The sequence below is a fragment of the Physeter macrocephalus genome, chromosome 12, assembly GCF_002837175.3.
Source record: "Physeter macrocephalus isolate SW-GA chromosome 12, ASM283717v5, whole genome shotgun sequence".
Lineage (NCBI taxonomy): Eukaryota > Metazoa > Chordata > Mammalia > Artiodactyla > Physeteridae > Physeter > Physeter macrocephalus.
In genome coordinates this window covers 33031238-33048120 of record NC_041225.1, presented here as the reverse complement: position 1 = coordinate 33048120, position 16883 = coordinate 33031238, and the positions used below count along the sequence as shown (strand labels likewise).

At 51.0% G+C, this 16883-nt stretch overlaps 1 protein-coding gene across 2 annotated transcripts in view; it reads right to left on the bottom strand.

Moving 5' to 3' along the window:
• Nucleotides 1-16883, bottom strand: part of ATP6V1C2 (ATPase H+ transporting V1 subunit C2) — a 55683-nt gene that overhangs the window by 14750 nt on the left and 24050 nt on the right. For both annotated transcript variants that reach the window (XM_024118590.2, XM_028496556.2), the window contains exons 4-5: nt 10474-10559; nt 3978-4072 (exon numbers count right to left, since the gene is read on the bottom strand). In XM_024118590.2, coding sequence (XP_023974358.1) covers nt 3978-4072; nt 10474-10559 — 181 coding nt within the window. The remainder of the gene's footprint in view (nt 1-3977; nt 4073-10473; nt 10560-16883) is intronic.

Genomic DNA, 16883 nt, shown 5'->3' with positions numbered 1-16883 from the left:
ACGTGCTTTCAGGCTCTGCTAGAGGTCAGCTCGGGCTGACCCCCATCCCGGCCTCTCGGGGGACCCGCTGTAGCCCGGCCCCGGCCAGCACCCAGGTCTCCAGGCTCAGCTGTGCCCCACGGCAGCCCCTTCCTGTTCTGTGTAGGTAGGAAGAAGGCTCTTTTCAGTTTGGAGGCAGGTCACCGGCCTGACGTTAGGGAGAGCCCCCTGTTCTGGAAGTTTCAGGAGCGCGTCCGGGATACCCTCCTGCGGTGGGCAGGGAAACGAGACAGCGGAGGCCCAAGGCTCAGCTCTCCAGATGCCTGGCCTCAGGAGCCCCACCTGCTCGGCCGGGGTGATAACTCACCCGCAGCAGCGAAAGAACAATGCTCACCAGGCCCAATTCAACGGAAGCGCTCAAAACTCAGCAGCTGTTACGACGATCACTGCAAATCAGTATCTCGAGGTCACTGAAGCCAGCGGCTCAGCGACAGCGGCGAACCCCTCTTGCCCGTGGAAACTGGGGGGATTTTCTGGCTCACACTTTAACGGCAGGGTCCACGGACACAGAACCGGTCCGACAAAGCACGGCACCCACACCACGGAATACCGTGCCAGCGACACGGTGCCTGAGGGCTGGTCCCGTGGCTCTTGGGAGACTGTGCCTGTTTCCTCCAGGCCACGCCGGGAGGAAACACATTCAGGGGCGCCTCACTGGTGGCCCGCCCTCGGCTGCGGAGGGGACATTTCCATCGCACCAACAAACACAACAGATCAGCACACCACTGCTGCTAGGGGAATATCTCAGGAATCACTACACAGAAAAAGGAGGCAATCTGTACGATAGGAGCAATTTTGAGTTGAAATATATATACTTTTAATATAAATGAGAGGATCCACTTTAAACTTGTAAACATTGGTTACCTTTAGGGAGATTAAAGGGAGTGGAGATTGGAGGGGAGGGGACGTGTGGGTGATGCCGGGGTGGGGGGGGGCTTTAACGCTTTCATCTTTCCATTTTGATTGTTTGATTTTTAAAATAAGATTTATAATGTTTTTTTTTTTTACAATTTTTAGAACCTTTTTACCTTGAAATGATTATCGATTCACAGGAAATTGCAAGATAGTACACAGAGATCCCATGTACCCGTCTCACCCATTGGTAACATCTCACATAACAAGAGTACAATGTCGTAACCAGGAAATCGACATGGCTACGAGCCACAGATCTTGATTTTTAAAATAAGATTTATACATTTGTATTTTTTTAAAAGGAAAAAAAAATCAAACAAAAAATCCTGTGTCGTCTTTATTCTTCTGACTTTACCACAAGCCAAGGAAAAACTGCAGAGTTTTAGAAAAACTACAGTGTTTAGAAACCAGCAAAACAATGAGAAGAACTAGGACTTGGGAACCCGTCAGGCCCGAGTTTGAACGCCAGTTCCAGCTCTGGCTGTGTGATGTGGTGTCAGCTCCTGAACCTCTCTGAGCTCAGTGCCATGGAACCACCGTGAGCTGCTACAGTCCACAGAGCAGGTCATCCAGAAAGGTGAGCCCTTTCTTCAACAGACTGAGCCCCTCAAGGGCAGGCTGGGTCTGGGTGATCTCTGCAATTCTGGACAGAGCGCCCGGCACAAGGCAGCGCTTCGAGAACATGTCCAGAACCAAACGCTCCCAAGTCCCGCTCCTTCTGGCATGTGGCTGGCGTGCACTTCCCGCCACTGAGGGGCAGGTGCGCCAGGCAGAGCCTTGAGACCCCATGAACCTCCCTGCACGGCACCCAGAGATGCTTCAGGTGGTGGAGATGCCAGCGGCCGGTGCCTGAGTGGTTTGGCAGGGAGCAGGCCCCCGCCGAGCACCGTGGACATGCGTGCGGCGGGCAAAGAAACCGTTTGCTGTGTTCTGCCGGTGAGATTTGGGAGCCTTTTTGAAACTACACTGTGACCCAGCCCGTGGAGACGGACGCAGCCAGGGGCTGGGTCCCCAGCCTCGCTCCTCTTCATTAGGGGAGGCAGGTGGGCTCAGTTCCCAGCTGTTGGGAGGGTCGGGGGCCCAGCCCTGAGAGTGTCAGCACAGGGCGCCTCCCAGGTGGGGAGACCTGTTCGGACACCTAGAAGACACTGGTCGCTTTCGGAGAAGGGAGTTCCTCTGACTAGGACGTCTCTAGTTAACAGATTTAGATCTCCCAATGCGGGGAACAGGCCTGAGCCAGTGCTGAGGGCAGCGCTCAAGTGCTCCTGGGGCAGGACGGGGTGAGGGAGCCAATACCCGGAGCCTCTGCCTGGCTGGCCTCCAAGAGCTGATTCCTGGCAGTGGAGCCAGCCCAGGGCTTCCTTGGGAAGTGATGCCAGGCATACAGCCCAACCAAGACCTGCATGCCCATCCCAGGGCAATACTTCAACACCTGCAGGTCCTGGCGGATGCCAGGCAACCTCTCAGCCAGCTTCCCCATCTGAAAGCAGAGCAAGGCGACAGCTACCCCGCAGGGGTGACGTGGGAAGTAAAGGCCCAGCGTGGTTCCAGGCACACAGGGAGCGCTTTCCAAACCAGTGCCCTCCTCCCCACCCCGCTTTCCTGCCAAAGTCACTCTTTGGTCCCCCGGCCTAGAGAGAAGCCAGGTCCTGTCCTCTACAACTGCCCTGCTCCCCGCCTCAGCTGACGCCCTGACGCACCCTGGGAACCCTCCTCACTGCCTGCATCCCCGGGACAGCCACGCCGGTGGGCGCTGTCCCCAGTGGACGCTTGGCACAGCCCTGGCCACGCTGCCTGGCTCGGCCTGGCCTCACCAGAGCCGGGCGGGGAGCGGCCAGTCCCACAGACTACTGTGTGCCTCCAGCTTGGGGGTGGAGGTGCCCAACACCCTCCTGGATGCCACACCTGGCACAGGTGCTCTGGGAGCCCCTCCTCGAAGGGCCTTCCAGAATCACTGCCCAACGGCCCCAGGAGGGGCTGGGACCGCCGTGCGATGAGCCGCGCCCAGACTCCGGAGCCTTGTGGTCCCACCTGTGTTCCCAGAGACACAGGCCGGGCGCCAGCCTGCCAGCGGGAGATGCACAGGACTGCAAGGGGGTGGGTCCCAGCAGCCCGTCGCCTTCACCTGACCCGCCCAGACACACCCGGGTGCTTCTGTCGCCCTGAGACAACAGGAAGGCTTTGTTCCCGGTCTGGCTGAGATGCTCCCAGGCCACCCAGCCACGGGAGACGTGACATATTAGGGGCTCTGTGCACCTTGGAGGGAGGGGAGGGACAGTGGTCATAAGCCATCAGGCTAAATCTAGAATCTTCATCAGCGCCCACCCTCGGGGAGACCAACAGGAGTCGACACGCGGCAGGATACCCGCGGTGCCCCCAGGGGGCTCCGCCTCTGTGCTTTTATTAATGAAGCAGAAGCTGGAGGCCCCCAGCTCACCGAGACAGTGCAATTGGGGGCAGCAGTCCCCGGCCTCCCCACTGTCAGCGGGGCTGGGACCCCGGGAGAGTCTCCCAGGAGTTAGGGCTCTTAAGCCAAACTCTCCACGGAAGCAGACAGGGGTCGGGAGAGTTGCGGGGGGCTGACTTCACCATCAGCATCTTTCAGAGGGGAGCGCCGTGAACAGGCACCGGGGTCTGGGGTCAGGACACCAGGGGCTCAGAGCACCCGTCGAGGGGAGTGTCCTGTAAGACGAAGCCACCCCGACCAGTGGCAGATCTGGAGGAGATGTAGGGAGGACAGGTGGTCCCCCAGCCGTCTCCAGGGCTGCCCTGAAACCCAAAGGTGTCTGACCTTGCCCGGCGCATGGAAGGCCACAGCTCAGGGCCCAGTCAGGGCTGGCGGGAGCCAGACGGGAAGGGACCCCACCCAGGGCCACTGGGCAGGGCGAGAACCCACCCAGCCTCCCGCCTCTGGAAAGTTCCTCCTGGCTTCACCAGGGTGCAAACACCACGTAGCTTCACCCCAGATGGTCAGGGACGCCGGTCACAGCAGTGTGACGTCCCCCAAGAGAAGGCCCTTCTCTTACCTTTGCCAGAGTGTCTGCTATGCTCACCAACGGCTGCTTCGCAGGATACTTGGCCATGTCCCATTCGAAGTGGGTCACGAAGGACGTTAAGTCAGCTGGAAGAACATAAACACATTGCGACAGACGGTTCCCGTCTCTCCTGAGACCCAGGCAGGCCAAGCATCCCCACTGAAGCCGAGGAAGCAATGAGAGGAACGGAAGGACAGACTCAGGGCGCCCTCCCGCTCCGGGAGGGCAGATGCTCCCCACGGGAGCAGAGGGCCAGGCCAGCCATCGGCCCGGACCACGGGCAGCCCTCCCCTGAGGACGCCGTAAAGGTGCGCCCCTGCACCCAAACTCAGACTCACACGGCTGCCCCAGAGCCCCGCGTGAGAGAGCCCTGCGCTCCCGGGGGTGGCCACCAAGTCGGAGATACTCTGCGGCACCAGACGAATCCCCTGCTTTTTCCAGTTGGTTCGACCACACTCCCAGCTGAGTTGCCAGTTCGAGGTACCCCAAAGGTACCCCAGAGAGCCCCAAGCCGACCCACAGGACCCCACAGCCACCACGGGCGCCACCTGCCCGGCAGATGACCATCTCCCTGCCTCTGCCACGTCCCAGCGCTAGACATAGGCCAGGCCCCCGCACGCGTCTGTTCCAACAAAGGCCATTTTCAACATGAGCGAAATACTGGAGTTAGCGAAGGTGGTTTTTACCACCTGGTATGGACGTGCGTTTGTCAGGGTATGTTCTTTACATAAAAGCGCAGAGTGAGTGGATCACATCAGAGTGTTCTCAAATTTTCTTTTCTCTCTTAGTCTCTCCAAAAGCAGAAGCCTAAACCTGCGTGCTCAGGGCGCTTGGGATTGTCTCCAACCAGCCGCGGGTGGGGGAAAGGGCTGGGAGGCCGGGCAGCGGTGCTTGGGGGACCGGGGGCGTGTTAGTAACCGAAGCTCTTTGCACCTCAGCCTCCTGGCCTGAGAAGTGGGTGCGCGAAGGGGCGTCCACACACCTCCTGAGGGCCCTCTCTCCTCGGGTGAGCTCTGGGCGCGTTGAAAGGGTGCGACCTGGGGGCCGGCTGCAGGCTACGTCCCGGTCCAGTACCCCTTCAGTGTAGGGCGCGCTAAGGGGGCCCCCAGAATTCCATGAACCCCAGCAAGATGGGCCTTGCTATCCTGGGTTCCCACCCCAGGTGATGTGGACGCCGGCCCCTCACGCGGGTGAAAAGGGACTGGTCGCTGCTCCCTCAACATTCAGTCACCGTGACTGAAGGCCAGCTCACTACCGTGCTGGGGACAGCAGACCGTAGCCCCCTCGCCTTCGAGGTGCTGTTTGCTCGGACACGAGTCAAACATGACAGTCAAACAGGAGCAGTGTAACACAAGGCCGGCAGGGGCTGAGAAAGGAGGGGGCGAGCCCACACCTGCCTCCTGTCCTGCGGGGGGCTCCAAGGGCTTCGCGGGGACCCCGTATTCACGCAGCGACGGAATGGGACAGAGTTTGCCACGTGGCCGGCGAAGGAGGACGCTGGGCCTCAGGCGGGGTGGACGGGTGAACATCACGTGCGGGACACGAGGACTCCCTGGGTCAAGCTGATGGAGCAGGGAGTGTGGACGGAAGGGCAACAGGAAGGCCAGGCAGGTCAGGAAAGTCACGTCTGCACCTTCTCCTGTGGCGATACAGACACCAGGCCCACCTCCCCAGCCCCTCGCACATGCCAGGAGTGGGACACGCGTCACTCCAACCTCAACAGCACTGCGGAAAGGTCAGTTCATGTACCCTTCAACCCTATTCAGTGTTATTATTATCTCCATTTCAGAGATGAGGAAACTCTGGCACAGAGTAAGTCGTGTAACGTCCACCAGAAAAGGAGACAAGGAACGTGGAGGCCAGGGAGGACCACGCTCCTTCCCCGCCCCGGCCTCGGGCAGGCGCGGCCACACTCGGGGGGACAGGGAAGCCGCCGTTGTCGGCACCTTCGCAAGAACCACACTCCGATACCTCTGGTCTCCTGACTTAGAGGGTCCTTCAGATTCCAAAGGTGTTGGGATTGACAAGAGGGCCTCTGAGGCACCAAGGGTGGGGCCCTGACCCAAGTGGACTAGTGCCCTTATAAGGAGACACCAAAGAGCCCCCGCACCCCCCGTGCTCCCACCAAGCAAGGCCGAACACACAGGGAAGGGAGCAGGTTCTCACCAGGAACCACATCTGCCATCACCTTGACCTTGAATTTCCAGCCTCCAGAGCTGTGAGAGATAAACATCTGTGGTCTAAGCCTCCAGTCTGCAGTATTTTGATATGGCAGCCTGAGCTAATACAGATTTTGGTATTAATTTGGTACTAATATGGATTTGGCGATTGCTACACTAGGGCAGGGAAATGACTTTGTAGGAAGGATCCAGGCCTCGGAGGAACTGCATTGAGGTCTGGATGATGGCAGGGGTGCAGTCAGAGGCAGAACTGACGGTCACCAAGGACTCCTCGTGTGCCAGCAGCCACCCCGATCCTGCTACTGGGCCCTGCTGTGGGCCAGGCCCTGGGCGAGCACGACGGTCACACACCTCCCACGCGGTCACATGCTGCCCGGTGGGAGCCATCGCCCGCCACACAGGCCGGGGAACAGCCCGCCCTAGGCAGGTGCCAGGCAGATGTGTGCTCTAGAGCCTCCTGCCTCTGCGCCCCCAGACGCCATGGGCACACCACCACCCAAGCTAAGCCACCCCCGACCCCTCACTCTCTCTCTCACTGCTGCTCTTGTCCTAAACATCAGGCTGGAGACCAACTCCTGAAAGCCTGCCCAACCCCCCCTCCCCTGCTGGCCTGAGCCCTGGGGGGCTCGCCAGACTCGGCACACTAACGGCGCTGCACCATCACCCTTGATTCCCGTGCTCTTTCAGCCTCCTTGAGGGCAGGTGACTATCTCTGTGTCCCCAGAGCCTGTGACAGTGCCCAGCAGGGAGCAAGTGCTTCGTATGAGAATCTGCCTAATAACCCTGATTCACCGTACTAACACTATCCGGGTTGCTTAGAAGAGGTACATTTCAGACAAGGTCTCGTGTCCATGCATTTTCACAAACTCCAGGCTTTTACGGCACTCAAACCAAAGAGAACGCGTCCCTCTTTTCTACCAGAATGCCTGTAGTTCCTCTAAGACTCAGCCCCCCTCCTTGTGGAGGCCCCTAAGCACCTGGTTTCCGTCACAGCACGTCAGGCACTGTGCGTCTGATCTCCAGGCCGTGAGCTCTTGGAGGACAGTCGTCTCTGGATGCCCAGCACCCGGCGCAGTGCCTGGTACTCGATGGCCAGGCACGAGCGTCTGACGAATGAGGAGGCTGGATAAGGAGACGGTGAAGGTCTCCCCGCAGAAACCTCCAGAATCCTCTGGTTTGCGACCGTGACTTCCTCCTCCTCCTCCTCCTCCTCCTCCTCCGACACCTCCTCCTCCTCCTCCTCCAGGTGGGGAGCAGCAGCCCCAGCTCCAGACACTGCCCCCTCCCCCCAGCCCCAGCTCACGCATCCAAGGGCCCTGCCCCCTCCGCCCGAGGACGGTCCTCAGCCTTAGAAAGCGGCAGCCCTGGGCCCTCCTGTGCTGCCGGCACCACAGCCCCCGCTCCGCCTGCTTCGGAAATGACGGGCTCCCGTCCGGAAGCCTGGTCTCGAGGGGGCAGCATGGGCTTGGATCAAGGGCCCGTGAGGTCAGACCACGGCCCAGGCAGGCTCACTTTGAATCAGAACACACCGTACACAGGCGGCTGCCCTGGAGCAACAATGATGTCATCTAAGAACCAAAACAAGGCCTTCCCGGCAGCGGCAGAAAGAAGGGCCTGTGAGCACACAGGCAGCGGCCTGCCGCCCCGGGCAGCCAGACGGGCCTTCGGATGGTTCTGACTCTGCGCGCTCAGCCTCTGCTGCCATCAAACGCGTCTGTGTCCTTCCACGCGCCAAGCGCCGCGAGAGGCAGGGAACCAACAAAAACAAAAGGTGCCCGGGCAGAGCAGAGAGCCGTAAAGGGACTGAGTCCATTGACAGGTGAGAACACCAAGGGCCAGGGAGGTGACCTGCCAAGGTCACAAAGGACCAAGCCTGACTGCTCCAAGGCCAGTGCGGCTGGCCCTCCAGGAAACACAGCCCAGAAGACTTGGGTGTACCCTCAGGGACGTCAGATTAAAATCCCACCTGCTGGGGGGCAACACTGAGTTTCTCCAGTTAATTCTCTCAATCACTAGTTCCCTGGGCGCTCTGCAGAAGAAAAATACTTCCCCATCCGAATAATATCAGGAAAGCCGGAGCCAAACCGTTGCAAAGGTCTCTTGACTGCAGTACTTCTCAGAGCCTTTACTACACGTGCATGAGCAATGTTCAGGAGCCGGCCATGAGCACTGCCCTAGCGTCCTTGACCTTTGTTTGCGCAGGGCTGGGGTACGGGACCAGCTTTGGAGGCTTTAGTCTGGAAGTTGTGGGCACCCAACTCCCAGGAGGCCTAGAGATAATGAAACACATACGAACAAACGGAGCTGAATTCCCACCTCCTGAGAAGAGAAGCAGCGGCTCTTAGGGTCATGCCATTTGGACTGGGAACGGATCCGATGTAATAATAACATCTAATTTTAACTGACGTGAATTTTGAGTAGAATGTAAGCATTCTGATCATTATTGTAATGTGAGCTCAAATCCTAGCATCCTCAAGACCAGGTTTTTATGTAGAAAAGTAGCTCTAGGCCCTAAGTCCGCGCTTCAGTCTAGGGCCCTATGAGTTACCTGCTGGGAAGTAAGATCAGTTCATCGATTGAACAAAATAATTTTTTTGATTAGCCTCGGCAAGAAATCTCAGTGTTACTAGCAGATTGCATCTGGGAAGGCATTTCTGTGACTTCTAATCTGTAAAGATTTGTATTCGTCCTAAGAGGATTTGCTGGCTTCAATTCCACCAGTCTGAGCAGGCTGGAGAAAAACCGAAGCAAACGACACCTTCTAACAGGGAAACCAGAAATGGCCTGAGCATAGGGGCTCTCCCAGGAGGGGCCTGAGAGAAGACGGCGAGTGAACCCCATCAAGGCCATACAAAGCTAAGCCTGGCATTTAAGTGGTCACGGTGCACAAAACAGCCAGCCCCCAACAGGCAGGAGGACGCTAGGGACAGCCATCAAGGCAAGAAGCAAACCACAAGCCAAAAGATGCCCAAGCTGACCTTGAACTCCAGGGTCAAGGCATTCACCACTCCAGGAGGCATGCAGTGCCGCTGCTGGAGGCAAGGGAGATGCAAGGAAGAGGGGGGGAGGGAAAAACCAGTTGCTATCTGTGTTATATGGATATCGTGACCACGCTACGAGATTGTCACTTGAGAAATCCATCGTCACCTGATCACTGTATCCCTACAACCAGACTGAGATTCCACCTTCCCGGGGACATGCGGGTGGCACACTGAGCACACACACAGCACACACACAGCACACACACAGCACACAACGCACAACCTACTCTTCAAACATTTCATTTTTTCCTTCAAACCTGCAACGTAATAAGGTGGCGTTATTAGACTGCATTAACATACAAAACTAAGTTCAGAGCTGGGAGCACGAACATTTCCATTTATCAGTTAAAACAAGCAAATAAAAAGCTTTCGAATGTTCCCAGGAGGGACTTCCCTGGCGGTTCAGTGGTTAGGACTCCACGCTTCCACTACAGGGGTCACGAGTTCGATCCCCGGTCAGGGAGTTAAGACCCCGCGTGCAACACGGCGGTCAAAAAAAAGAAATGTCCCCAGAAGGGAGAAGACTTTAGTTTATATGGAATACATAATATAAATAAATATTAAATATAGAATATATGTTCTCATTTTCAGTATACTTATGCATAGAGTCATAGGTTTAATTAGCTCTACAGATGCTGAAACACCTAATTCTAAGGTTTCCAAAGTCTCAAAGTTTTTGTCTTGCATATTTTAAGTGCACTCAAATTGTCTGTACACTAATTCATAGACCAAAACATCCTCGGAATCTAAAGATTTATCCTGTTCGCACAGGGGAGACAGAATGCCAAATGCAAACATGCTACCCAAAGTGTTTTTGGTCAATCTCTCCTCTACCCACTGGGCACAACTAAAGATTTCAGTCTGAGGCATTCCCAGCAATGAAGGCGTTTTTCAGCCTCGTTTGGGGAAAGGGATAAATCGGTTGGGGGGTGGGGATGGAATACTCCATGCGGGATAAAGTGGAGGCTGATAGACAAGGTGGGTGAGCCAACCAACCATTAAACCTCATTGAACCCATTTTCATTTCAAATTTCATTGAGGAGTTCAGCTACAGGTAAGAAATGCCAGGTGCTTTAGAAATGAGACAGCAGGATTTATAAGCTTGTAAAGAGGCACGTCTTCCAAACGGTGGTGCCGATGTGTCAGTTTGGAGCCTCCGTGGTACCTGTTATCATTTCAGCCGCTACTGTGTGGCCACATCTGAGGCCACTGATGGCCCAGAATGAGCTGGGAAAGCACCGTCATAAACGCACTTCAGGAACCTACCTCCATTGGCCAGAAGGTTCTCCTGGACCTTCCCCTTTGCATCTTCCATCACGTCCACCACACTCTGGGCCATTCTCTTTATGAGGCTTTGGGGAAAGAACAAAAAGCCAGTTAGAGTAGGAAACTGCCCTCAGAATATCTCACACTCTGCTGGAGGGAAAAGGACCAGGGTCACCCTTTGGGAGAACAATCTGGCAATATGCATGAAGAGACGTAAGATGCTAACCAGTATTTAAACCAGTGTTTCCACTTCTGGGAAACTATCTTAAGGAAACAGGACAAACAGAAGAAGCTTTCTGAATAAAAAGATATTCTTCGCAGTAACGTTGCTGACAGCGAAAAACTGGAAGCCACTGGAAGGTTTGACAATAGCGGATTGTTTAAGTGAAGGATGGTACACCCAGCTGAGGGGTTATTAGCAGCCACTGAAAATAGGTTTACAAAGAATTTCTAATACCGTGGAACAAGGCGTGCATTATAATGTTACGTGGAATAAAACGAAGAAACAGACTTATACAGACAGTATGGCTGCAGCTATGTGAAAATGTTCTTCCTACTTTACATATTTTCTATTCTAATCCAGTACTGCTTTCATAATTAGAAAATTAAAACTTTCTAAGTCTTCAGAAAACATACTGAAGCCTCCAGAAAGTATAAGGAAGGAAAGGAAAGCATGAGATTTGGAGGGAAGGGCTCAAGTTCACTGTGGCTCTGCCAAATGTATGACTCTGGCCAAATTTATTTAATCTCTTTGAGCCTCAGTTCTCTTCTCTGTAAAATGGGATGATACCCATTTTGCGGGATTGTTATAAATATTAATAGAACTAATCAGGCAGGAGTGTCTGGTGGCAAAGAGTGTCCACTCCTGGAGGCCCATCAGTTAGAAGTCCAGCTGGCAGCGGGCCAACCAGGATCAAAGTCTAAAAGCTCTGATGATCTACATCTTTGCCTCAGGCCCTCTCTCCTCATTCTCCTGGCTCCCAGGAGGGAGCAGGTGTTTGCAGGGAGGAGGATGAGGTCACTGAATTCCAAATGGAGAACATGGTTTTCTGCTGATGCAGGCACTGGCCATGTGGCCACTCAGGGCGTAGAGCCCAGGGGCCTAGGGCCCGACACAGAAAACCGGGGCACAGGGCACTGAAAGGCCCCAGATTAAAGAAAGAGAGGGAGAGAGGGAAAGACGGAGAGAGGGAAGGGACAGACGGAGAGAGGGAAGGAAAAAAATGATGGAGTAGGCAGGGAGAGCAACTTGTTTTCGTATCTAACTAATGTATGTTCGTGACCATAAACTGAAAAATACAAGTATAAAGTAATTAACAAAAAAATGAAGGGGCTTTCCTGGTGGTGCAGTGGTTGGGAATCTGCCTGCTGATGCAGGGGCACGGGTTCGAGCCCTGGTCCGGGAAGATCCCACATGCCGCGGAGCAACTGAGCCCATGCGCCACAACTACTGAGCCCACGTGCCACAACTACTGAAGCCCGCGTGCCTAGAGCCCGTGCTCCGCAGCAAGAGAATCCACCGCAATGAGAAGCCCACGCACGGCAATGAACAGTAGCCCCCGCTCGCCACAACTAGAGAAAGCCCGCGCGCAGCAACGAAGACCCAACGCAGCCAAGAATATAATTAATTAATTAATTAATTAATTTAAAAAAAAAAAAAGAACCACCACACTCTCCCACCCAAAAGGAAACATGTGCTTTGCATTTTGGCATATATCCAAATACTTAATACTTCCGCAGTTTATATTAAGTTGAGGTTTTGTTTTGTTTACCAAATCCTCTATCACTGTTATTGAATCATCACAAAAATTCTCGAAGAGGTTATCATCCCATTTTACAGATGGGAGACTGTGGCCCGGAGGAGTAATTTGCCTCCCAACTACCCAGTCTGTCTGTGGACCCCAAGGCTCTGGGCCACCTGGGCTCAAATCTCCACAAATGTGTTGGCATTTCTTAGGATAGTAGTTCTGCATCTTACTAATGATAACTGGGGCAAGTTACCTAGCTAATCTCATTCTGTTTCCTTGGCAAAATGGGGGTAATGCTCCCCATCTCACAGAGTTTGGTGCAACGCATATCAAGCACCAGGCCCCCGGGAGCCTGTGGTAGGTACCTTCAGGTGAGCTCTCGGCAGCCTGATGGAGGCGTCCGGCTCTCTGCCCTCCGGCTCCCCAGTAGATTCGATAGGAGACGGTGAGGGCAGGGGTAGGGGTTGCAAATCTGGTTCCCTTCCAGTTCCAGTAACCTATCTCCCCTCATCTCCTATAGCCTAGGGGTGTGGCAACCTCTCTGCGTCTACCTGGGTTCCTGTACCATTCCTTGTGCTTCTCAACAGCCCTCATACAACTATATGAATAGACCTTTCTCAAATCATCCTAATTGGAGTATGTCTTCTGTTATTTGTTAGAACCCTGACCCTATAAATTCATTCGTTCATTCACTCATTCATTTAGCAAATTCCAGACATTAATCAACTGTGTGCCAAGCACTGATTAGAGTGCTGTGAACCTAGATGCTATGCACAAAACAGCCCCTGCTCTCAGAAAGCTTCTTTCTAATGCTGTCAAGGGCTCGTCTTTATCATTATTATAGCGACACATGCAGGTTGCTGTCTCTTATTACCGTATCCTCTGTCATATTTTGAGTAATTTCTTTACACGAAGGAAGTAGTAACTGTAGCCCCAATGGCAATGCCTGAAGCACAGTCAGGAAATGTTTGCTGAGTGAATAAACACGAATGTCATAGCACCTAAATAACATGCTTCCTTCCTAATCAACCTAAAAGCAGAATTCCCTTGTCATTCTGTTAATGACTCTTTGCTGTTTCCAATTCTAGCCTCCAAGAAATGTTTAACCATAACAAGCATGGCGGCACACCCGCCCCGAGGTGTGTACACCACCACGGAACATCTCAGAATAGCACGGTCTGACGAAGCTTAACTGCTGGAAAAATTGTTTGTTGCACGTAACAAGAATTCCCTGACTTACTGTGATCATTAACTACAGTCATCTGTGAATTGTGGTATGACAGTATCAGAACATTTTTCTCACCGAAAGGAATCTAAGAGTCTAGATGCTGTTTTAAGTTTACTTTTTTCACTTTACAGTTCATTGTGAAAACCTTTACACGTCACGGTAGAGCGTCCTCATTCCTTTCTTTGACTGCATAGCATTTCATTGCAAGGTTGTAGCATAACTAATTCTCTCGATTGAACACTTGGGTTGTTTACGCTTTGAATGATTTTGCAACAAAACGCATATTTTGCCCATTTGTGCAGGCACATATGTAGGATAAATTGCAGAGGAGTGACTACTGGAATACAGGGTGTGAGCATTTGCAATTTTAACAGATCAGGCCAAATTATCCGCCAAGTATACAGAGCCAATGTACCCTCCCACCAACAATGGATGCGAGCGCCTGCCTCCTAAATCCTCGCCAACGCGACGGATTATGGATCTTTTTAATCCCTGCCAATCTGACAGCTGAGAAGCTCTATCTCACTGGTGCTCCAATGAGGCTGGACATCTTCTGATAGGTTTATTAGACTCTGCCGATGACTCTTTTCTTCTGGTAATAGAGTGTTCATATCTTTCACTGGTTTCTCGTCATTTTTTTTTTAAAAAAACATCGATTTGTCAGGGCTCTTAGGTGTTTTGGGGACTCATTTCTTGAGACGCTCTTTTGAGCAAGCTAACATCCCCACTTTGAAGATGAAAAAATTAAGACTTCAAGAGCTAAAATTCACCCTACAGTGAGTTATGAGTGTCAGAGCAGAAGTTGAGTCCAGATCTACATGGCTCCAAAGCCATGCTCTTCAGTGCTTGTCTAAACTAAACTCTGGCTCCCTCCTCTAACACAAAAGCTTATACTAACCCACAAGGGAAGATACAGAAATCATAATTTTAATTAAAAAAGCAAATTGCAGATGGTGTGTAACCTTGACCGGGGTTTGGTTACACTGAGGCACTCCACAAAATCCATCAACCTGTTCATTCAAGATGTACACGTTTCACTGTATGTACATTTTACCTCATTAAAATTTTTTTTTTTTTTTTTTTTTTTTGCAGTACGCGGGCCTCTCTCTGTTGTGGCCTCTCCCGTTGCGGAGCACAGGCTCCGGACGCGCAGGCTCAGCGGCCGTGGCTCACGGGCCCAGCCGCTCCGCGGCACGAACCCGCATCCCCTGCATCGGCAGGCGGACTCTCAACCACTGCGCCACCAGGGAAGCCCTAAAAAAAATTTTTGATGGCCAACAGGCACATGAAAACATGCTCAATATCACTAATTATTTGAGAACTGCAAATCAAAACTACAATGAGGTATCACCTCACACCAGTCAGAATGACCATCATGAAAAAGTCTACAAATAATAAATGCTGGAGAGGGTGTGGAGAAAAAGGAACCCTCCTACACTGTTGGTGGGAATGTAAATTGATATAGCCACTGTGCAGAACAGTATGGAGGTTCCTTAAAAAACTAAAAATAGAGTTACCATATGATCTAGCAATCCCACTCCTGGGCAGATATCCAGAGAAAACTCTAGTTAGAAAAGATACATTCACCCCAAAGTTCAGAGCAGCACTGAGTACAATAGCCAAAACATGGAAACAAACCCAAATGTCCATCGACAGATGAGTGAATAAAGAAGATGTGGTACATATATACAATGGAATATTACTCAGCCATGAAAAAGAATGAAATAATGCCTTTTGCAGCAACATGGATGGACCTAGAGATTATCATATTAAGTGAAGTAAGTCAGATAGAGAAAGACTTACATGTGAAATCTAAAAAAATGATACAAATGAACTTATTTATGAAACAGAAACCGAATCACAGACATAGAAAACAAACTTATGGTTACCAAAGGGCACAACGGGTGGGGGGGGGAGATAAATTAGGAGTTTGGGATTAATATACACTTACTACTATACATAAAATAGATAAACAACATGGACTTACTGTATAACACAGGGAACTATATTCAATATCTTATTGAATAACCTATAATCACCATTATAATAACCTATAATGGAAAAGAACAAACTAACACAATATTGTAAATTAACATTCAATTTTTAAAAATTGTTAAAAAAAAGAAAAGAAAAAATATTTTTTTACAAGATACTATCTTTTTGTGTTTTTTTGGCCACACAGCACGTGGGATCTTAGTTTCCCGACCAGGGATTGAACCTGTGCCCCCTGCTTTGGAAGTGCAGAGTCTTAACCACTGCACCACCAGGGAAGTCCAACAGATACTATCTTAATCAAGTGACCAAAGTTCAAATCACCAGTAATGGGAAAGATGAACAACATGTTTCTCCTGATATGATGCATTGAGAAGAACATCACTTCACTTCTGGGATATTCCTGCCAAAAGTACATAACCTGAATCTAATCATGAGGAAACGTCAGATGAGTTCAAATTAAGGAGCATTTTACAAAATAACTGACCTGTGCTCGTCAAAGAACGCAATGTCATAAAACTCAAAGAAAGTCTGAATAACTGTTCCAGTTTAAAAGAGGCTAATGAGACACGACAATTGTGAAAAACAGGACGTCATCTCAATGTTTACGATTATCTAAGAAAAATATGAATCTTCTTTTCTTATAAAGGACACTATTGAGATCACTGGTGATATCCAACTAAAAGCAGTAGACTAAATAATATTACTGTATTCCTGATTTTGATCATTGTAGTAGGGGATAATGTCAGTGACGGTCCTTGTTTTTAGAAAATATATATTAAAATGTCTAGAAGTAACGGGACATCACATCTGCAACTCACTGCCAGGAGACTTCAGAAAAAGTGAGTGAGAGAAGATAAACGTGGTAAAGGGAACATGAAAATTCTTTGAATAGCCTAGCAACTTTGCTGGAACTTTGAAATTAGCTCAGAATAAAACATCAAAAAATATTTAAGCATGTACAGTATATAATCCCACTTTAAAAAATTATATGTCAGTATACACCTAAATGAGAATCCTGAAAGAAAAGACACCAAACTGTTAACACTGGTTACCTTTGTATGTACAAGAAAACACTGGTTACCTTTGTGTGTACAAGAACAGCACTTTTCCCTTTCGATGTACTTCTGTAATGTCATGCTTGAATTAATTAAGACATAATGTTACTTTTGTAAGTAGAAAACAAAAGAAACGAAATAAAATAATAATATAATAAATAAATAAATAATAATGAATAAAAATAAATAAACATAGCAGCATTATTTACAATAGACAAAAGATCGAAGCAATCCAAGTGCCCGTTGATGGATGAATCAATAAACAAAATGTGGTATTATCCATATAGTGGACTAATCATGCAGCCTTAAAAAGGAAGGAAATTCTGCTGCCTGATACAACATGGATGAACCTTTAGGTCATTATGTTAAGTGAAATAAAAAGAG